General features: G+C 40.7%; 3 protein-coding genes across 4 annotated transcripts in view; 1 reads left to right on the top strand and 2 right to left on the bottom strand.

The window, feature by feature from the left end:
* Window positions 1-1626: 1626 nt before the first annotated feature.
* On the bottom strand, window positions 1627-13712 carry Ac3 (adenylate cyclase 3). The gene is made up of 9 exons (XM_070657943.1): window positions 11632-13712; window positions 8393-8772; window positions 7193-7477; window positions 6636-6925; window positions 5695-6023; window positions 5055-5387; window positions 3413-3718; window positions 2966-3307; window positions 1627-2855 (listed from the first exon to the last, which is right to left on the bottom strand). The coding sequence occupies exons 1-9, from the start codon at window positions 12196-12198 to the stop codon at window positions 2673-2675; spliced, it is 3015 nt and encodes a 1004-aa protein (XP_070514044.1). The 5' UTR covers window positions 12199-13712; the 3' UTR covers window positions 1627-2672.
* LOC139103376 (alpha-tocopherol transfer protein-like) overlaps window positions 12026-23252 on the top strand; it is a 25632-nt gene continuing 14405 nt past the window's right edge. Inside the window, exon 1 of one of the 2 annotated variants that reach the window (XM_070657969.1) lies at window positions 12026-12162. The gene's annotated coding sequence lies outside the window, so the exon portion shown is untranslated. Of the gene's footprint in view, window positions 12163-19824; window positions 19848-23252 lie in introns of those variants that run through there. The other variant, XM_070657971.1, reaches the window with a different exon arrangement.
* On the bottom strand, window positions 13802-19707 carry LOC139103372 (alpha-tocopherol transfer protein). The gene is made up of 5 exons (XM_070657959.1): window positions 18932-19707; window positions 17758-18082; window positions 17583-17677; window positions 14656-14970; window positions 13802-14489 (listed from the first exon to the last, which is right to left on the bottom strand). Exons 1-5 carry the CDS (start codon window positions 18938-18940, stop codon window positions 14139-14141), a joined length of 1095 nt encoding a protein of 364 aa, XP_070514060.1. The 5' UTR covers window positions 18941-19707; the 3' UTR covers window positions 13802-14138.

Genomic DNA, 23252 nt, shown 5'->3' with positions numbered 1-23252 from the left:
CCGTCACATTTAAAGTGCTAACATATCAACAGTGATATATTTCTCCTTACATAACTATTACATGATTACACGCGAATTATTTTACGCGTTCTACACCAGCCGCACAAAAAATAAACGAGTCGACGGGAATTAATAGAAATTCATTTTGCGAGGTAGAATCTCTATCTAAAATTGTTCGGTGTGAAAGTTAAAAAAATAAAAGCTTTCAAATGCTCCTTCTACTAGGTTTTATTCTTCGCGCATGTACAGCACCTTCGTATTCCATTTTTAACGAAGAAAATAAGGAAAGAGTAAAAGATATTATTGCAAAAACTTCCGAATTATCGAGAATTAATGAATCTCAAAGTATTATCAAAATGATTTTCTATTAATTTCTCTTAATCGATCAACTTTTTCATAGATAGTTTTACGTCAGTCCACAGTCCCTGCTTATCATCTCACGAAAAATATAGCGTATGCACATACGCGAACAAAGTTTACGCATTTATGGATGCACTTCTGAACGGCTCGTACCTCGCAATTTTTTTTTGAAAAAAGAAAAAAGTTGGTTTAAAAAAAAAAGAGAAAAAAAATTGTAGGTACGGTCGATTTCGGAAGTTCATCCGCATTTATTGCTATCTTATAAGATAACTTCGATCTACGCGTGTACATGAACATGCCAATCGATGCGCCTTCGCGTGTACATGCACGTCGGTTTCGCTAATTTCTTGCATACATGTATGATTGTGCGGGCGAGAAGTCGGCCGAAAATGGAAGTACGCGATTCACGAAACGGTCTGGAAGTATATATCTCTTCTCTTTCCCCCTTTTCTCCCTCGATTCAGGAAGTTAATATTTTTTTTTTTTCTATTTTTCTTTGACATTTTGCTTAGCCTCACTAGCGTTTAGGCCGATACCTACTTGTTTTCACGCCTCCAATTTAATCTCACGTCGTTCACACCCACTCTCTCTCATTCTCTCTCGATGCGCTTTCTCCCTCAACCCTCTCGTTACATCCAACGTCGCGACTCGCGTCGCAGCTTAACCCGAAATTGTTTTCGCGAATCTCGTCGAGTACGAAGCGAGCGTTAATTACTCTTGAACATGCCCGAGGGAGAGACGTTCCTTTTTCCGTGCTGAGATCTATGCCGTCGTACGTAACGAAAGAGTTAGTAGAAAATTTCATTAAGTTCCCTCGTGTGCGTTGCGCACGTACCCGAGGTATTATTGGTCTGTGATAAACTCTCGGCGACTGTAGAAAAATAAATTATATACTACTGTTATCGGCGATATTCCTTTTCCTCGCGCGCACACTTCGTAGTTCTCTAATGTGCGTATTTCGTCAAATACCGCCGCGTACACTATCTCCGGTAATACATTCATCTCGCGTGTGCTCTACATGTAACGTGTACCCGGAAGAAGACAATTTCTCTAAGATTCTTAAAAAGACGTCGCCCGCGCTAGATCGTTGATTGGAATAAACGGTAATAAAATTATGCCATGTATGAAACGTCACCGACAACCGGAAGCGATGACGCGTGAACGGACAGCTTCAAGCTTCTGCCAAACACCTTTCTATCTCTCTTTCTTTCTTTGCTTTATTTTTCTTTTTTTTTTTTTTTTTTCCTTTTTTTTTTTTTTTTTTTTTTTTTTTATTTTTATTTTATCTCCTCGTATGTCGGCAACGAAATATTGCAGATCGAATTCAAATAATGTGTAGATTAGACACGAAAGTTGACGAAGAGCTGTTTAAAGTAGATAACAATGCTTTAGATTATTGCTCATACTGAGAAGAAATACGATTATCGTTATTAACGACGGGATTCGCGAGCCGCATCTCGCGCAGCTTCCGTGTCAGCATCTCCGTGTCCAATCGTCGCGATTTGGAGAAAGAAGTTTAATCCTAAAATACGAGATTTGCCACACGAAGTGAATTATCTAAATTACGCAGATCCTCGAGACGGCGTCTCACTTGTCGCTACGTCGCACCCTCTTGTCAATGATATCATTTCGTCTTGCGTTCTCCTCTACGGGTCTCTCCTACGGATCTAATACTATTTACACGACGACATCGGTATGTCGTTTCATTTGCGTTTTCAAACCTGCGTGTTTTCTAAATCTATTACTTTTGTTTTTGTTTCGTTATTACCCTGTACGAAGTTCAATGCACCCACGGCACGTTCGCAAGGCACGCGCCCACGCGTGATCCCGCGTGCGCGCGCGCGTGGAAAAAAAAGTGTGACAATAGGTAGTCGGCGGCGGCTATGTACAAACTTCTCCCTTCGCGTTCTACCGATAACGAACGATGGACGATGATATGGCGACATACGACGGACACACTCGTGAACAATCGCGAACGATCCTCTTCGCCCTTATCCTTTTACGCGTGCTATTTCTTCGTTTCGAGACACGAGGATGCTAACATTTAGAAAGTTCTCTACAATACACATTTAGCTTGTCGAATGTCCCTGAAGACAATTTTTTTTTTTTTTCGATGAGAGACGTCTTCTAATTTACGGTTCGTGGTTTGCCAGCTCCCTAAAGTTATCAGGCTGGATTACGAGAGCCCCCGGACAGCCAGTCGTGTACCTTGCCTGCCGAACAGAATCGTAATCCGGGATCTTTCCGGGCAAGCCGGCTTGATATCCCCGGTGAAAGGTTGCTTCTCGTTCGAGTTAGAGCCTTCGAGTGCATTACTGGTAGATTATCGGATGAGTAGGTTCAACGGGCAGATCACTATCGAGATCGAGAAAAACGCCATCCTTGGAGACGAGATAGTGCGTCAAGAGTTGTCCCTTGCCCTTAACGAAAACGAGACCTCGTTGCTCGAAGCCAAAACCGAACGGCTCCAATATCTTCCGCGTCTCGTCGGTGACCTGAAAATAAATACATTTTTTTTTTTTTTTTTTTTTTTTTTCTCGGTAAAAAGATTACGTTTTTTAAACGGACGATATGTTATAAGCAAGCGATCGCTGATTATCGGTACCTGAATGCAGCCGACTTTCCCCGTGCTTTCCATTCTCGACGCGACATTGACGGTATTGCCCCAAATATCATAGTGAGGCTTCCGTGCTCCGATGACACCAGCTATCACCGGCCCGTGATTGATGCCCATTTTCAAAACGAAATGATTAAAGCTCTGCTCGTTAATGCTCGACAAGGCTTTTTTAAGCTCCAAAGCGAACTCGACGAGGGTGACGAGGTGGCTCCACCGAGGAGCATCCTCCGACTGCATCGGTTGCACCTCGGAAATCCCTGAAGCGGCCATATAGGTCGATCCTATTGTCTTGATCTTGATGATGCTTTGAAATTTTTTCTGATCGAGGATCTAATTAGATAGAACGATGTGAATTATTATTCGGAAGATAATAAAAAAATTAGTATGGTCGATTTAACGGAGTAACTCAGCCGCTAGGAAGACGAGCGAACTTACGGCGTCGAAGTCGGAGATAACTTCGTTCAGGAACCTGAGGCACTCAAGACCTTGATTATTAATGCTCTCCTCGCTGTAGAAGTCCGCGAAGTTCGGCATACTGGCGAACAATACGCCTACCTCGGCGTAACTCTGGCTATAGAGATCGTCGTGGTGTCTCGCGTGCGACAAGAAATAAGCAGCTACGTGAGGCGGCAGGATGTTGTATATTAGGGCACCGTTTCTTCGCTTCATATCCGCTGCACGTTCCCTCTGCGCGATTACCTCTCGTCCTCGCAGGTACAGCATCCTCCGCGCCTTCTCGGCCTACACACGATATTCGCTTGACTCGTTTATGATTCTAAATTAATGAATTAAACTTCAAATTTTTTTCTTAATTAATTTAATATTGCAAATAGAAATAATGTTATGTTGCGATAATATTTTTCTTTAAACTCGTTTATCAAACTTTATCGGGTTCTGTGAAATTTGAGAATAGGGTTTTTGAAATCAGAGAAAGAAAGAAAAAATATTTTGTTAGGAAATATCCGTCAAATTGTTCACTTCTGCAAAATTTCTTGTTTTTTTTTATTAAAAAAAAAAAAAAAATTAGAGTTCTGGTAACCTCTTCAAGTTCTTTTTTTTTTTTATTTAAAATTCAAAAAATGGAGACTAGCTTTACAGACATAAATTGCTTTCGCCTTCCTCCCGTTCGACGTTTTCGATAGCAAATAAAAAAATCACGGGGAACAGATAGAGTGTTATTCAACGCGCCGTGGAAAAGCCCATTCAAAAATCGCGAACTATTCGATATCCAATTTCTGGATGAAGCCGTCATCATCGTTATCCACAAATGGAATTATGTTTCTATTTCACGCTGAAATACCAATCATCGGATTACTTCGGGAAAACTTCATCATCGCGTTAAAATAACCTGTTTTTTCCGATACGCAAAATAGAGTATGATTTCTACAATAATACCAGAAATATAATTTAACTCGGACGATAATATCGTAATTTAAAGCAGGTAATTTTTGAAACGTGCAACTTGCGTTAACATCACCAATTTGTACGAATCTAGTGCACCCCAAAGTATTCGGAATGCCGCTCTGAATATCTGATTTTAATGCGACACAGAATGAATCGTCGAAGCAATCGCCGGCACGGTTTTATAGACCCATGAGAATTGATTGTTCTTTTATCGACATGCCGACCTTGGAGGAAGGAATCATTTTCGCAAGTCGCTCCATTCTCGCGTGCTGCAACATACGGCAGATCGATCGTCACGTAAAGCAGCTAATGTATTTCTCCGTTAAGGCTTGTAGCAACCGCCGTCAATGTTTTCATCGAAATATTTTAACATGAGCAAGTTCACGGGTGTACCACAGTAAATCCGATACTTACAATATTTTTTTTTTCTTTTTTTTTTAAACTTTTTAACTGCGTGTACTTACGTATTTTTAAACACTGATTACAATGATTATTAAAACTTCGTAATAATTAAAAATATTAATACTTACATATTTATTCAGTATTATTTAAAAAGTAAATTTTTTTTTTCTTTTCTTTTTTTTTTTCTTTTGCATTAACGAATCACTAGTTAGGCGTCAAAAGTACCGAGGATATTTATAACGACATTTTTCTGAATAAAACATGTACTTACGTATCTCGCTACGATGACCAGTGCGGTCGCGATGGTGAACAAGGTTGCCGCCAGTGAATATTTCAGTGGGAAGGGCATAAATCCTTGATTCGATATCATGTCCTCCCTGTCGAGACTTGACGCGAGAAACAGGACGTTGATGCTGGACTGAGCGCCGGCAAGAAAATACATCAGGCACGCCTTGGTCAGGTAACAGAGATATGTCGGCATCGAGATAGCGACCAGCGCGAGGACGCCGACGTATGAATAATAAGAAGGGTATGGACATCGCGAAGTCCAGGTTATCGAGGCATTTTTCGGCGGCTCGATATCATCGATGATCGCGCAGTTAGTCTACGGAAACGCATAACGTGCAATTAATACATAATTACTTATTTTAAAGAAACATTCAGCAATGTCAATTTGAGAAGTCTTAAGCGTTTTACATACGAAATAAATAAATATAAAACTTTTTTTTTTTTTAATTGTATAACGTTTTAAATTAGAAAAAAATGTATTAAAAATTTATTTAATTTAATACTTCCGTAGTGAGATAAATTTGCGATTTCTAAGATAAGCATATTCAAGCGCGAGAGAATTAAACGGTGTAAGCGGTTGAGCAACAAGTGCATCGATTGCATGCAGCTGTCGAAATTCGTACCATATCTAACAGTAGGAAGATTATGAGGGAGAATGTCATGAGCAGCGCGAGGGTGCCTCTAAGCCACGTAGCTCGAACCGCGCTGCCGAGGCAGGTGGCTCCGGCCAGCACGACGCCGAAAAGAGTGACCACTCCGGCACCACCCCACGTGAACGGTCCCCAAGGCTGCAGCCTCCAAACCGGCGCTGCACACATCGTAACTAGGGGTCCGCCGAGAAGCGACAGGGGCGAAAAAGCCTCTTCGACACTGTGAAACGCCGCCTCCACATTCGGATCCTTGAACCGTAAGGTCAACCAGGAGGCATGGCCTTTCAAGTCGGTACCACCACCTACGGGCGTTCGTTCACGCTGAAGTCACATACAAGGTTGACAGCGGTGCTAATAAACCGGACATCCGTCATCAAGTTATCATTCGCGGTCGGTTCTTTCGCTAATTCGCGAATTTTCCCTCGAGAAGTAATTTTTTTTTTTTTTAACGGGTTTTCGCACAAGACGAGAATATATTTCGCAAAACAATTGTTGACTTACTCGCGAATGTGTGGAGGAAAAAAAATGGTGCAACTTTGTATTTAAGAGAAAAGTGTTTATATAACGTTTTGATAAAATCAATTTTTTTTTCTTTTTTTGTAAGTCAACTATTTTCGTGATTTTACCAACTAACGTTTGTTGCGTAGCTTCGTATTAACGATTAATCAACGTAGCGACACGCTCGCTCGAGTCGATTGTAATCAGTGCCTGCGTCGATAATTCCCAACACCTGATGAGAATAACATTTCGCCAACGCATGCGCAGATTTTTATAGCCGCATACCGAGTTGAAATAGAATAATATTCCTGACTTTCTTGAATTTAATCTCGCCGTGATCTTACGTAACGCCCCTCGCTTCAACTTCAAACTCAAAGTGTTAGAACTGTTTTTTTTTTTTTTTTTTTTTTTTTTACCTCTGCTGTCGAGCTTCTTTCTCAAACGTTGCTGGAATTCCTCGGAATCCTCTCGCATATTGTCCACCTTGCCGTGTACACTTTCCATTATTCTTTGGGAGTGTTCCGCATCGGCCAGCGACGCGAGGCTTTTCGTTACCGCTGGCTTAAATGGCTTCAAGGCTCTCACGATAAAGTAAGTGACGAGGCCAGCTTTTTGGAGTGCCTCCTCCCGGTCCTCCCCGTGCGCCGGCTCGACCTCGAATTCCCCATTTAGGAAACTCAGAGTCGCATTCGAGATGTGTACTCTCCTTAAATCACATATTTATTTATGCACTCTGCGTTCAAACGTGGCCTTCTTCAACGACATAGAAAAATTTTAAACTTTCGCTTCATCGCGTTAATAATTAATATTCAGTCGAATAATAATTCTCAATCATAAATTCAAAGGTTACTTATAAAACGGTCATGCTCGATATCGAAAGTCTTTCGATCCGCTCGCAAGAAACTTCTAAACGTAATAACGCATCTTAGATCGCATTCTTAAATGAAATAATCTTGCAAGAAGCTATTCTTACCCCGCCCTTCCGCTGCTCTCCATCTTGTTCGCCAGCTCGACATCCTTGCTGTAGACGTCGAACTGCCATTGCCTCTGTCCAAGGACTCCGGCGAGTACCGCGCCCGTGTGAATGCCCACCCTCATGTCGACGGGGCTGTTCGTCGTTTGTTGAACGTATTTAATCGCCTCCACCATTGACAGCCCCATGTATACGCAGAGGACCGCGTGGTCTGGCCTTTCGACGGGTGCACCGCTTATGCAGTAGTAACAGTCCCCCAGGATCTTAATGCGCATTTGCTCATATCTGCCAATGAGATTTTACGTTGCGACTTTTCCTTTAATTTCCTCGATCGGGTTAAAGAATATTTCTAATGACTTCTGCGTATGTACTCGAGTAAAAGAGAAAGAAAAAATTTTTTTAACTCCAAAAAAAGAAATTTATGTGTATACATATGTATAGATAAATATAGAATTTATTACGCGACAACGAATGACGATCACGTAAACTGCAAAGTGCATTTGGTGGCGATGGAAAACCCCGGTCCCCGGGGATATCGATTGCCTTGGTGTCCTCGAAGGACCTCCCCCTGCGGCAGGATTTACGGAGTCGGAATGGCCGAAGACAAAATCGACAGGGAATTCACTGATAGAATCAATTTCGTCGTCGAACCGATCATACAATTTTCATTATCCCCCCAGCGGAAATGAAACGCGCAAGCTACGGAATTCTATTCACTTTGCCGTGCCGTTTTACGATTAGCATTTCGATGACGCGCCGAGTCCCGTTTAAAATGCACGTATCAACCGGAGAAAAAAAAATAATAATAATTGAATACGCAGATGACAAATAATTAACTTTTTTTAAATATCAAAAATTTGTTAGTAACTTAATTTAATATTAAATTATTAATTTTATTTATTTATTGATTTTTTATTTTATTAATTTTTAATGTTAACCGAACTTGGATATCTAAGATAAAATATTTATAGTATCGATCTCTGGTTGAGCTCCGATGTTTTCCACTTTGTAACATATGTGCTTACGTTCTTGCTTCGCTTTTACGCGTAAAATCGATATGACATAAAAACGTGCAAATGTAATGAGAGAAATGTGGCTCTTAAGTTAATAGCGTTAAGTATCTTAGCTGGCTTTTAATATAAAGAATTAATGGCGATATTAACGTATCCATAAAAGTGAAAGTTTTAGAAAAATATGTACCGTTCGCTGAGCTGATCGAATCGCGCGAAGAGCTCGTTGAGTATCTTGACCAGCTCGCTGGCGCTGTAGGTCGACGAAATCGCGGTAAAGCCGACTATGTCGGCGTAAAGTATCGACACGTTTTCATGTCTGGACATGTAGATCTTCTTGAACTGGGTGTCGAGAGACGCGCCGAGGTCCTGCCGCATCTTGACCGCGACGTGCTCCGGTAGAACACTGAGCAACAATCGCTCTTGCTCCGCGCTCTGCTCCTCGATCATTAGCTGGACCTCCAAGCTCTGCCTGGTTTCCAAAAATGCGCGGCGCTGCTGAAACTCCGCCAGGCAGTAGCCGCAAGCTCCCAAAATCGAGGCGCCGGTGAAAAGCGTCAGCGTCAGGATCTATAGAACGTTTTTGCGAAGCTTATTTTACGAGCGTCTAGCACCGCGGGTGGGTCTATCTATTTGCCTCACTTGGCTGAAATTTATTACGGCCCCTTCCATTAAGATCTGATTACAAATCGCGCGAGTCAATCGCTATCGTTCGGCTGTCTTAAGATTTAGCAAATAACTCGCTTTCGTAGAAACTCTCCGTACCCGAGCGACAATTTACGAATCGCAACCGGATATGATTTTGACGAGCAATATTTTTCCAAGCGAAAAACTCCGCGAGAACTAGCGTATCCGTATTCACGGTACTTTTCCCCATCGACAACAAACGTAGCCAATAATTTCGTTCGCGAGGTCACTTTTTTCCGGATGTTATTTTAAATGTTGGTGAACGGTGGTCAGTTCGTTTCCAATGAAAAAGCATCGAACACGTCGTATATCGAAAGGCAATCTCTCGCATCGTTGCACATAGCCGTTCTCTCGCCCTCCCTCCCCCTTTTCTCTCTCTTTCTCTCTCTCTTTCTTTCTCTCTTCTTTATTTCGCTCTCATTATGTGCCTCTATCTTCGTCGCGCTCTATTTTAAACTACCATTGACCAAACTCTACTCAAGTGTTACTAACGACGGGAGCCACGTACCGCACGTCTACATCCAGCTTTCGCTTTTACGCGATATTTGCTGCCAAAACTTCTGCACACCTCGGCCGATGCACCATACGGCTTGCTATCTATTGTTGATCGATAAAGCCCGTTGCCTGTTAAAATTCTCTACCGTAACACAGTTGACGAAATTATATCGTGCACGTGAGAATCAGTACCCGATGTTCTCGTACGCTTTAAAATAACCAAAAGTTTTACTTCGTTAATACAAAAAGTTAATTGTCGCGATCGAAAAGCTAAATAAATGCGATCGTCGCGTTATACGGTAATTTCATGCAGAATGAAAAGTTTCTCGAGTCCGAGAAACTCCCACCGCCTTCACTCTCGCTTCTTTCGATTCAATAATTATCCTGTTCTTCGCGACGAAATGGATTGCAGAGAAAATATTGAGAGAGAGCGGGAGAAAGAGAGGAAAGAGGAGGGAAAGTGATGAAGCAATCGCTTCGTGAGTTTCCCGGCTTCGTGAGAGGATCCTCTTCACTGGACGCATCACGTGCACTTGAAATCGCACGTTATCGCGAGATAGGCAACGCGCGGGGAACGACAAACTGCGCGGTTATCGGAGTGCGAGTGCTCAATGCTACGTTTCGAAACAAAGGTATACACCAGTCCAACTTTACTGACGGTACATACTTATTATCTCTTTAACAATAATATTACACCGTGCCCGGATCGATAAGACAAACCTACGTAATAAATACCGTCGCTCGTACGTATCAATTTTCCCATGTGGATAACAGTTTAATTTCCAACGCGTTCGAATATCCGTCAGGTTGCAAATTTAGTAAAAGAGTAGCGACAAAATGTTGAAAATATCTTCGTCAATGGCGTAAAAAGTTTCAATAGCTATACTTGAGCGAACAGGGTCAACAGTTTTGAATCAATAACTGACCTCTTCTACATTAATCGTAACATTTTTTTTTTTTTTTGTAAATATTCGATAATTTGCGATAATTTAATATTTTAATTTTTTTTTTTTTTTTTTTTTTTTTTAATTTTAAATTATTAATAGTTTTAATAATCGATAAAATAAAATTACCGGCGCAGTCGTTGTAATAAAATAAACTGAATTACCTTCGAGTATCGAACACTTACAAAAACCGTGATTGATAGAGAAGAAGTCAATTGTAGTACCCTTGATCTCTGGTGCGACGTATCGATATGCGATAAACGTAGCGTAACCCGTGTCGGTCGCAGTGACGTTAACAGTGGATAGCACCTAAGGTCAAGAGTTACCATCAAAAATAGTATAATTTGCAATTAATAGAGCAGCTAAATACGTCGCCGACGTAGCCCACACATTTCGCAAACATCACCGTCTGCTTTAACAGAGCGACATTTTATCGCCGCGTACTTTTCATTTAACAACACAGTTCTAAATGAAATAAATTATTACGGCTCGGTTATTCGGAAACGGCTCTTTACCGGATTCTTCACGGGAAGCAATCCTCGCTTATTGCAACGTGATTTTTAAAATTTCTTATTATTAATTTTTTTTTTTTTTTTCGCAACTGTGCACCGCGTATTCATAAAAGCGGCGGAGATACGCCTCGTTGAACTTGGATCGATTGTTGGTGCACGCGTCGCCGGTTGACAGTGAATTAGTTTGTCGAAGTCAGCGTCGGCGAAACCGTTGTTCCCATCCACCGCGCGCGTATCGGAAAGCGCGAAAAGCATTTTCACCCTTTGCTCCGCAATTAACACGCGCGCGTAATTTTTTATTCGCTTTATCTTTGTTGTTCGAGCCGCGCGCAATTGTGCTCGCGTCACTCGCGAGCGGTTTCAACGAGACAGATAGACAGCCGGGCGTTATACGAATTCAGGATATTTTTCCTCTCTCAATTTACCCGGCCTTTCTGCAATCTACAACCCTAGACGTCGCGGTATTCGCGTTCTAAGCTTCGCTATCACCGTTTTTAGGCACGATCGAAGGAACTGACTTATTAAATATAGAACGCAGTGTATATTCAAGTTATTTTTAATAACTTTATAGAGGGGCGCTATAAATAAGTGAAAAGAGGTCACGTGGTGGATTACACTGGCTCTGAATAACCAAGATAGATTAAACGAGTGAAAAGTGTTTTTACGCGTCCGCGAATTAAAGAAATTCCTCTCGGCGAAATTCTCCTCGGGGCGTCGATCTCGTTCGACGAGCGCGTCTAACGGATCTCTACCTCGAGATTTCATTCAGACCGATTTGGAATGAGACCTACCAGGATGTCGACTGGCTGCGCTTTAAGGTCCTCCAACGTCGCGCTGGAGAAACCGATCACGGTGACCAAGTAAACGAGCACGCTGCCGAGCGCGAGGAACGTGCAGCGGCAGAGCTTGAGCGGTAGAGTGGCGAACAGCAAGTAGAGCAGCAGCAGCATCCAAGCTAGGCTGTCCCTCAGCGTAACCTTGGCGGGCTTGAGAAACAGCTGAGCGGGCAGGTGCACGATCCACAGCTGTCCTACTATACACGGTACCACTGACCAGACCGAGTTGCGCGCAGTGCTCGTCTTGATGCAGCTGGTCTGGAGTAACAAGGCGGAGTTCAGGCCAACAAATACGGCGCTGACGCAACGTGCCGGCAGTTCCAGTCCCGGCGTCAACAGCGTGTAGAGGCCGTACAGGATCGCCGACATCAGGAAACACGTGAGGCCACCGCGACGCTGTTGTAGCGACGAGGCGCGATAGAGCTTCTCGAGACGGGCGCTACTGAAATTGGTCTTGAAGAGGTTCGACGGTCTGCCACAGCTCAGGTAGGAATCTTCGTTCGTGCTATGTCGTTGCGACATGGCGCCGGTTTAACGGTCGTCGTCGTCGTTGTCGTCGTCGTCGTCGTCGTCGTCGTCGTCGTCGTCGTCCGCCTCCTCCTCGTCCTCGTCCTCTTCCGCTGAGTGCGCCCCACGCACCGTCACATATTACTTCTCGCGTCACACTCTATCGCATCACCGTGTCCGTCACGTCCTTCTTTACGAGGACGATCGACCGATCACGGCTATCTTCTCTTTCTTTTCCTCGTGAATGCACATGGATTCTTCGTGGTTTCCGGGATAACGTACCTTGAAGTAGAGCTTCGCGTCCAGCTAAAATTCTGAATTTCCCTCGGTGTACGTTTCCACCAGCTCGCCGAAATGCAAAGGACGATGGGGGATGAACGTAGTTTTACCTTGCCCTCGACCCAGAATCTCGTGGGTGAGCAACGCGACGAGAGCAACGGTCCAGGATTTTTTTCGGGCTCGTTAGCGCAGCTGTTATCCCGAGGATAAAGCGGCGCGCATACACTTAGATCGAGCACCACTCTCGCACGCACTCACGCACACACGTACACGCACACATGCGCGCCAAGGCGAGCCGGATGGATGGACTGAGGTTCACTTCTCTCACGGAATACGGGTACCCGCCTGGCTACTCGCCTGGCTACTCGCGCGTATGGGGTGCGCTGTGCCAGCCAGGTTCCTACTACCGGCGGGTTTCTACTACCTCTTCTGCACGACCTACCTCCACGATCGTGGGATACATATATATATCGATACTTTCCACCCTTTTCGTCACCCTCCGCGCCACTCTGTCTATTTATCCTCGTCCGATTCGCATCCGCGCGCCGTTTTCCTTCTCGCACCTCGCTGCCGTCCACGTCCAGGCGTGCGCCTTGCGATCCTGCTACACGACCCTCCAACCCGGGTCGATATCAACTACCACCAGTCTACCACAACCCCAGCACTCCCAGCAGGCCAGCAGTTGACGCCAGGCCCTACCTGCGCCTTTTTTACGGTTCTACCTATGTACCCGTCGACCTAACTGCACCCCCGCACGTGCGCCTCATCTTCCTGATTCTATCTCGAGTTCATCCCGGAGCGGCCGAGTTCTTATTTTAGGAGCACCCGAGCACAATTGACACGAACGTATCCCCCTTCGGCTACTATAAGCCGCGTAATACTTTCTTCTAGTCCGGGGATCCTCGACTAATTAAATCTTAATTAATCTAAAATCACTCGTTAATTTCACGATTTATGTAATAAGAGAATAATAATCAACATCAAGATAAACATAAATTATAACTTTTGAGCACGCGTGCATCGCTGACACGTGAATCAAAATTTAAGTGTAAAATTGATCGTTAATTAATAATTATTTTGATCGCGGAATATCGTCGACAAATTGCAGAGATAAGAATTTTAATTTGTGCCGATGGAAGTAAACACGGCCTGTGACTAAAATAGTATTAAACTCATCAGGTGAAAACGCACGGAGAAATACAATTACTCTTATCGCAGGCATTATGCTATTAGGTGCGATTAAGTATGATAACTGCAATCGTAGCGTATCGCTTATGCAAAATATCTGAGTGATAAGTAACGCATAGTTTGATATAGGTGATTACTTCAGTCCATTCAATCGTGGCAAAAAGCTTTTATTTAAGGCCTTACGTTGTGAATACACAATCACACAATTACGTTATATCTTGTATATAAATAACATAAAACATTTTCACGCATTTAAGACCAATTTATAATAATTAGAGAAAATGCAAAACGCATTCCAGATTTATATTATGTATATCCTAAAAAAAAAAAAAATACGGTAAAGTAAAAAGCTAACTGGCGATTTTAATAAGAATGTGCGAGTTATGATTGTTGAGTAGCATACTAAAAAAAAATATCATGCAATTCTATAAAAAAAAGAAAAGAAAAAAAGACTTCCTTGAACCTCTCGTTACCGCAGAATTCGATTTTTACTTTGTGAAAGTGAAAGAATCGCGAATTTCGTCAGTGACGATATATCCCATTTTACTCATCTGCTCGACGATTTTTGGATCTTTAATCACGAACTCGAGCCACTTGTAGTAGGGTATTTCATCTCTCACGCCCCCGTACATCTTTGGCAGATACTTGGGCAAGATGTGTTTGTGCAGATTCTCGTAGTTGTTACCGTGAAAGAATATCCTGTTCCGCATGTTGGCGTCGAGTAGCGGCTTAAAGACCGCGAAAATCGCGTCGAAAACCCAGGATTGATTAAGGATGTGTAGCGCGTGTATCCTGATGGGAAACGCGGTCACCGTCAGAGACAGCATCATACTTGCTACCTAGTAGACGAAGATGAATTAATACGCATTATATTAACACTTTTTTTATTTATTAATTTTATTTTTTATTATTATCATTTTTTTTAATTTAATTTCGTGCATAATATATGTCGCAAATAATTCGAGAATAACGAAAATGCCATGCATAAAAAAAAAAGAAAATTACCTGAGGTGTCACAGACCACGCATGTGTCATAGAGATATCCTTTAGATCGAAAATAGCGATACCGCCCATGATTTGATGTCTGGGTTCGAGAATACCAAGCTCTAAGATCCCAACTGTAGCCTTGAAAAGTTCCTCCGCGGGATATTTACGCGGGTTCCAATTGCCAAAGCGATAGATCATTAAGCGCCTGCCGCACTGGGTTCTGTACGTTGGTACCGTGATTACGTTGTCGTCACCAATGTACCTCATCTCGGTTGAGTTCATCTGCTGATGGATCTCCGGATGTTCCTCTTTGAAGTTGTAGTAATTCACTATCTACCGCAAAAGTGTCTTGAGAAAAATCAACTTCGCTTTTTACTGTTTGTGTAATAATATTACGTTACAAAATTGCAAATCGCAAACGCTGACGTTAGAATTTTTCGGGGAGCTACCAAAACTCCGAAATTCAATTATTAATAAATTTTTGTATTATTTTTGTTTTGTCGAAATCGATCGAAATTGATAAGGAAAGTTTATTTTTATTTTTTATTTTTTCACTTTTTTTTTTTTTTGAAAACTAGAGGCCAGGAAATTTCTCTTCTTTTACTTTTAAATGGCGCTTTGATGGATTTAAAGGGCACTTGATAAGCACTGCGTTTTATTGTTACAGCTTGAGATAAAATGTCAAGCATTCTCGCTCGCGAACGTAAAGATAATTTTTATCCTTGATCAATTATTCATTGGACATTCTCGGTAATTATATTTATGAATAGCCCGTTTGTTTCTTTATATATATGAAGATGAGGGAATTAGCAATCGAATCGCTTTATCTCGAATTTAACAGAGAATTATTTTAAACCTGTATCAGTTTTCCTCCCCTCTTATTTAAATGTAGAATATATTAATGCCGCGGTTGTTAAGGCAATTACTAAAACCCTAATAAACGTCCTGTTAAAAGTCTAAATTCTTTCTACCACTTTTACTAATTCTAATTTTCGTGAAATACTAGCGCGCTGCGTATTTCAGATTTTGAAAGGTAGATCAGTTTACCTTGACATAATTGTGCAACTAGAAGGTTCACTTCGTGTCTGCGCTTTATTCATCGATGCATTTTCGTTAAATTAATTGCCGGCATAGATCACATATATTATTTTAACATTTTTGAAATTTTATACGTACGTACAACGGGCTTTTAAAGTAGTAAAAAAAAAAATATATATATATATATATATATATATATATATATATTTTAACAATAATCTACATTGTCGTATTATAACATTCAATGACATACGAAATAGAATCTTGTAACTTTGCAAGAAGCGCTTTTGCATTAAATCGGACAAAGAAAATAAGATAATATGCCGATCTCGATCTATTTTATTTCAAATTAAGAATAAAGATAAACATATATTTAATTGATAGATAAGTTTTCAAAGAAGTTGAAACAATCGGCTTGTAGACATACAAATTCATATCGCGATTAAATAAATTTGTATCTAATTAATTATGAAAAAATTACAGCCAGAAGGAAGCATATTTTATAGATTTAAATTGTCGTATGATTATATTAATTTGAATGAATTACATTCGTCATAACTACCGCGTGCAACGAAGTTTCCCTTTAAATATGCAATTCCGCTAATGATCCTAAATGGCGCAATTCTTTAATAGAGATAAAAACCTCAAATTGTGCCGGATCGAGTGTCTTACATTGCATAAAAAAAAAAAATTATTATTATTACTTATTTACGTAATATATTTAATTATATGAAATTATTAAATTTTTGCTAAACATATCGATCGGATATTATTGGAAATATTAATTTCAAAATGAGCGAGGTTTATTATAAAATCTAGCAAGTTTCTTAGTTTGTGATTTCTAATTGTGTAATTACGAAGTAATATATGACTAGGCACGATTAGTACAGTACATGTTATTATGTTCTTCTCGATTAATACATTATTCTTCAATTTCTTAATCGACTTCTTTGATTCTCTATGCAAATATGATATTTTATATACATATCATTGAGAAATTAAATAAAATAGCATACAAATAGGTCTTTAAAATTTTCTATATTTTCTCTATATAGATTTTATATCTACGTCTATCTTTATGTTCAAAAGATTTTCAAGAAGAGTATTTATTGCTGCTTTTCGATATCGTGAAGTCTTCTAGATGCATATCTCGTATGAAAGTGCTTATTTCTGAAAGGCTCGCGAGTATTTAGTGACGTAATAAGCGTTGAAGATTAATAACTCCGAGAGTGTTTTGATACGTTCGAAGACGATATGATTCGACGCGAATCTTTTATCTGACTGTTTTATATACAATTTATCTAAAGTAAAAAGATTTTTAATATTGAAATTACATAGGAATAAAAACAATGAAGATTTCCTTTTTCTAAGGCTTTATTGTATATATTATTTTAACTTGCGCAACTAATTTTAAATGCAATGTCTACGCTCAGTCCAGTATCTAATAATCTACATAATTACATTCATCAAGAGTTTCCGTATTTAATTGAGTTGCGTATAATTTTGTAATAAAACGAAACGAATACGTTATACAACAATTAAGAAGCATTATGAAAAATTATTAGTCTCGTCAGCGGTCTTAAAATTATGATTAAAATTTTTCTTAACGTAAAAGATGTCGTAAAGTTGTCACAAGATTGTCCAGAATCTTAAATACGTAAATAAAATATGTAATTAAAGAAAGAAAAAAAAAAAAAAAACGTTGCAATTTCATCGTGCTTCTTTTTCCGATAATCGTTTCCGTTTCTGTTTCTGCGTACGACAAACACTTATCATCTTTTATGCGATAAAAAAAAAAAAAAAAAGAAAAAAAATACTTAATAACAAAAACATTTCGGTGCTATCGACTCGGAACTGTCTAGCTGACCGCGAGTGCCAATGTCAATGCATTTACATCTATAACTCACCAGCTTATGTGCACTTTTTATGTTAAATTTCCTGGCGCGAAGAAATCTGATGAGAAAATCGTCGTCCATCCTGTGCGGCAGGCACTCGCCTGTCTCTACGAAAGAATTTATACGTCACTCGTGATCCGTTTGTCGCCGGTCATTCTTATCAGACTAATGTTCCGATTCGGATTACCATAGATCATATCGCGAAACTCTTGCAGGGTCTGGCACTTGACTTCTTCGGTCTCGCCCAATTCCCTCCTGGCGTACTCCATGACCTCCGGCGGCGGATCGCACAGCTCCAGAGTGATCTGCTCGTCGTCCTCCAGCTCTTTATCCTTTAGTTCCGGCATGTCGTCCGCGCCCTTGCAAAGTCCTAAATCCACCTGCTTCTTGACATCGAAGTTGTCTTCGCCAAATGCGCTCCGGTCCCCCGCGTCGCTTTCGTCCGAAGAGGGACTGCGCCGGTTTTTCGTCGGGATCCTCACCTCGACGTCGCCGTTGGCCTTTTCGTTTTCCTGCGGCATGATAACGCGCGGTAAATCTACGTCATTAAATATTTACGAAATTTTACGGGCCCCCCGATGCAGTTTTCGTTCGCGAAAAAGCGAAATAGCGCGGTTCATTCAGTCGTGGATCGCGCCCGCTCAACTATTGGCCGATCGCCTGTCTCCGGCTTTACCAGATAGCCTCCTTCTACCGATATATTCGTGCACACGTACATCCACACGCGAGTAGATAAATGTACGTGCGTGAATTGACATGTTCGAGTGCACGTGCGTGTCGTTGCAACGTGCCTGCGAGCGGTATCGCGTACGAGCAAATGATTCTTCTCGATGCCGACTTGTCGCTGACTCAAACTAAATTCTTTTTTTCACCTCGTCAAATATTGTTGCCGAGTGCTTTTAAATAAAGATTATTTAAATGCCGCGCAGTCACCGTAGCCTTGAATAATTTTAACTCGCGGCAGAGTCGACTAAAGTCTGGTTCGCATCAACAAGATATCGAAGATTAAAGCGTCGTTATGATTAATCTTAATCTGCCATCAATCACGCCGGCGGGATACGCATACGAAGATGCCAACGTCTACATTCGATTAACGGCACGCGAACGTCGAAAGACCGAAGCCAGCGCGACTTTTAAAAAAATAATACTTTGCTGGCTACGGCGATCGCGATTTAAATCAATCTAATACGTATATTGTTGTACCGCTGATGAACGTTCTCGCTCTCCTCAATCGTATCAATTTCGCGGGCAAATTAATTATTATCAGCACAGCGGGGGAAATAAAATACGCCCGAGCGGACTCGTAAACGTTTCGGAGTGTATCATAGAAGCGTGTCTGTTTCCTGTGTCGTAATACGCACGTCGGACATGATAGCTGTATATTTTCACGAGCGTTCCGTTGTCCCTGTGTGCGACACAACTACGCCTCCTTCAGCCTCTACGAAACCAATATCCGGTTGGCGGTATTCTACTCTTGCGGCAATGTCTGCCCGGCGCTGTTTCAATCCTGGTCATTTTCTCGGAATTGCCCGCGAAACGCACATATAATTAAAATCCGTCTATTAATTCCCGCAAAGTACGTACACCTCGCGCACCTGAGATACCCGCGTTTTTTTTATTTTTTTTTTCGACAAAATACATCCACGTTACGCAAACGGATAAGTCTGATTTGCTGTTCGAGGCAGGATAACACGTTGCATCAACGTCGCGGTATTGTTCTCCCGCCACGGCTCTATTTCTCTTTCTTTAAACAACACTTATTAACTCGTTGCACTCGACAGCGGCTCGCCGAAGGCGGGCGTTACTGCGCACATATGTGTAATCGGAATAAAACGCTGCGCCCGCGCGTATTAAAATCCACGAGTTCAAACGACGGGAACGGCGGACGAACTTTAATAAATATACGAAAGATCTCTCTGCTCGCGCGTTATGCTCGCTGATGCGCCTTTCGTTTCGCGGCTAAAACACAGTACTGCGGCACAGTGAAAGATGCGGCCGCTGTTTTCCCAGGCGTAGCTGCCTTGTCTGACTATGCCGATCGCGGCGATGATGTAACTGGCGCACATTTCTTTGTATCTGCAACTCCGCGCGCCGGCGGTTCACTTTTCGCCGCGCGTCAGAAGCCGACCGCAATTGAACAAACTCTTAGTATAACGTCTTCGCGTGTGCAACACTCCTCGGCTCCGAGGAAGCCTGGAGTAGTCCGCCGCAAGATACCAGAGGTCGTTTTACATAGTTACGGTTGAGATACGAGATTATCGCCGCCAACAATTTCAAGTAATGAGCACGGAAGATTGTTTTTTTTTTTTTTTTTTCTTTTTTTTCTTTCTTTTTTTCTAATTACTATTCGTTATGGTAGCTTTTCTTCTAATTACGCTGTATTTTGCACGGCAAAATTTTCTTTAATATTTTTTTTTAATAGATATTATTATATTGTTTCCGGTAGGAACAAGCAGAACAGAACCGTTGTACTATATGTGTATGACGTTTGCGTTCAGGTATCGTAAAGAACAGGCGTAACTTTACTTTATAGTAATCAACGCGTTATATTAATTATTTTAATTAAAAAGAGGAAATTAATTTAAAAGAAAATACATGATTTATCGCCTAGCATTTCGCGTTTACAATACGCGATTCGAACCGTTTGGGATCTTCTACTGGTGTAGATTCTCAAGGTCTGGTAATAAGCAACCGCGCGCGTGATGACTCTCGGAAAAAGTTGCAGCTCCAGCCGCGTTTATCTCGCATTTTTCAAAGCGCCGGCCAGATCATTAGGCGGCGCGTACGTTTATTTTCGCAATCCCGAACTACCGTGCGAACTTCCAACGTTACCTCAGAAAGTTACTCGGTGCCGCCGCTCGTTATCTATGACATAACGGTATCGTTTGTCGTCGCGCGTCACAATGCGGCCGTATGGAATATATGCACGCGAACGGCAGAATGTCCGAGTCATTCATTGTGCCGCAACAAGAGGAGAAAGGCTCCGCGGGGCTCGGCTACGAAGCGGGAACGCGAGAAGAACGTGGGTATTGGAAGTCGACGCGAAGAAAATATCGCGAAAGATGGCAATGGGTAGAGAGCGAACGTACCGCGCGGTCGGAAGAGGGATACGTGCGGTGTCGGTGACTTCTTGCCGATACAAATTACACCTGGAAGGAAAAGAAAAAAAAAGACCATTACATATTACGAAATATGTCAGGGTCATCTTATTGCATCGGCAGCCCCGGCGCTTTCACTGGCAATTCTATACGGTTACGTGTCGCGTGCACGCCAAAGTCTGTCGGACAAAGGTTTATTCTTCGGTGGAATCAACGTCCCAGTTGTCGCGCTGATTGTCAGCAAAGACCGTCCGTCGGTGGGTGGCAAATAAATAAGATTCGGGGGAGTATGATTTTTATATTGACGATCAAATCGGTCGGTGAAAGGGGTCGTGCCTGCAAGCGATTGAATACTTTTAGCTCTTGGTTATAATTAATAATTAGAAAAAAAAAAGAAAGAGATCCAACTGCGACTCTAACCGAGAAGAATGTACGTGAATGTATGCTTACAATTATGCTAGATTTCTTACAAGTGTTCATCACTTGTGAAGTAGAACACGTGATCAAGTATGAAAGTTCACGTCTAACTAGTCGACACGTAACGACGTTCCGTTGACGTAATCTAAGTGTATGTTATTAATGCTTTTTCCGTCTGTTGATTTCGTCGATATTTCATCATACGCCAACGGTAATAACACATTTTCCACGACTACTACACGCCCGTTATCCATTTATCGTCGAAAGAATTTTATGAAATTATTCTTACATCATTATTGCGTTTATTTGTTTGTTACCCGTTGCCGAGTCTTGTCCACGAAATATCGAAGAATGCCATATTGTAGTGAACGGGAAAGTAGATCGACCCAATAACATTGCAACACATGGTTGTTGCATTAGCGAGAAATAATTTTGTTTCAGAATTAATTTTTTTTTTCTTTTTTTTTCTTTTTTTTTTTTAATCACAATTAGCGTAAATTATTATAACATTTAAATATTTAAATTTTTGAACGCTAAAAAATAATTTTGTTACTATCTTTTAATATATACATACATATACCGCTGCGTATGTAATTCTAAAAGTCGACTGTTACTTGAGAAAAAAATTACGAAGATCAGTTTATGAAAGCATGATAAACCGTGTTTCACGAACCCTTCTTTTTTTTTTTTTTTTTTACGAATCACGTTAACTCATTTGTAACCTAACTCGCGCGGTTTTACATCAATCTTCCGCAAACGTAATAACCGAAACCCTTCGTTTACCTTCGATCAGAAAACTCCGCGAAGAATATGATCGACTCTCAAGGTTACTCCTGTCGATATGCAACTCAATATACTTGCCTGTAACGTAGATTGGTACTTTTTATACCGGCGTTATTCTGTTTGAGTTGTTCGAGAGCGCAAATTTTCAACTTTATCATTTTTGCAAACAAAAATTTTTCTATTACTAACGGCGTATCAAAACTTTCTAATCCACCTAATTAAATTATTAAATTACGCAACGTTATCTTAATATTACTTTTACGCGGTATTTAGACGTAATAAAATCGTTGGTTTATTTTTCTGCCATTTATAAAATTATATATACTTATATATATCAATGAAAATAATATTAGAAAGCAAGTCAATGAAAGTTTGAGGAAATGTTCCAACGTTATCAGTACAAATTCAATATCTTAAACCATTTGCTTTTACTGACGTATGTACTCTTTTACTTCCCGAGATCGAAGGTGACTTATCTTCTTTAAGTTTTGTTTTCGATCTCACGACAAACTCTATCAATGTAGGAACTATGTTTTATTCGCAGTTGTCTCTTTCGTGTAATTTAGATTGCAAGTATTGTTGCCTATGTCGACACGATAATCACTACATTGAACCACTCTTCTTCTCGGAAGAATTTTTAATATAATATTGATTAGATATACAGATTGGAATACATAGATTTCAATAATTGCAAGTTTTACGTTAATTAATTAGTTAATTATTAAACTTAAAATAATTGCACTTTATATTTCATTGTCATTTATATTCGTTATAGTTCGTTGACCCTAATTTTATAATGTGCGAGTAATAAGATCAACAAGTCGACAAGTTTGACCAGTTTTTAATAGTATCTTCGTGCGTGCAATAAATTTTCCACTTATTCAGGTTTTACTTCTTCACATAATTGTTTTAGCAATTTTTTTTTTACGACGGTATTAATTTTGCAAGTAAGGCCTATATGAGAGATAAAGCGAGTACAAAATATAATTATTGAATTAACACATAATTAATTAAAATGTACATAAATTTACCAAAATTAAGACTCGTATATATTTAATTTTTTTTTTCTTTTTCAAGGATTAGGTCATTGCTATGCGGCAGTATTTATATATGAACTTGAAGGAATATTTTATAACTCACATAATCACGAAGCATCAAAACACTACAATACATATATTATGCATGCTGAAACTAATCAGAACTTGTCTCTCTCTCTTTCTCTCTCTTGCTTCTTTGGTTTAAGTTAACAATGCGCCGTGATATTTAAATAAAAAAAAAACATACCAAGCAAAAGACCTTGTTTACTTTGGAGGAATAAAGTTGCCAACGATTTTGAATTTAAAAGCACTCTTCAAAGCTATGAATTCGAATGAACTGCAATAAG

Source organism: Cardiocondyla obscurior, linkage group LG06 (assembly GCF_019399895.1).
Source record: "Cardiocondyla obscurior isolate alpha-2009 linkage group LG06, Cobs3.1, whole genome shotgun sequence".
NCBI lineage: Eukaryota > Metazoa > Arthropoda > Insecta > Hymenoptera > Formicidae > Cardiocondyla > Cardiocondyla obscurior.
Note: the sequence above shows the minus strand (reverse complement) of the source record. Positions and strands in the feature narration are given on the sequence as shown.

Coding starts and splice junctions, on each gene's coding strand:
- Ac3 (XM_070657943.1), bottom strand. CDS start 12,198: ATGTCGCAACGACATAGCACGAACGAAGATTCCTACCTGAGCTGTGGC. Junction 8,773..11,631: donor CGCAGCCAGTCGACATCCTG/GTAGGTCTCATT, acceptor AACGTTCTATAG/ATCCTGACGCTGACGCTTTT. Junction 6,926..7,192: donor GAGAGCAGCGGAAGGGCGGG/GTAAGAATAGCT, acceptor ATGTGATTTAAG/GAGAGTACACATCTCGAATG.
- LOC139103372 (XM_070657959.1), bottom strand. Junction 17,678..17,757: donor GTTTCGCGATATGATCTATG/GTAATCCGAATC, acceptor ATTCTTTCGTAG/AGACAGGCGAGTGCCTGCCG. Junction 14,971..17,582: donor TAAAAAGTGCACATAAGCTG/GTGAGTTATAGA, acceptor CTTTTGCGGTAG/ATAGTGAATTACTACAACTT.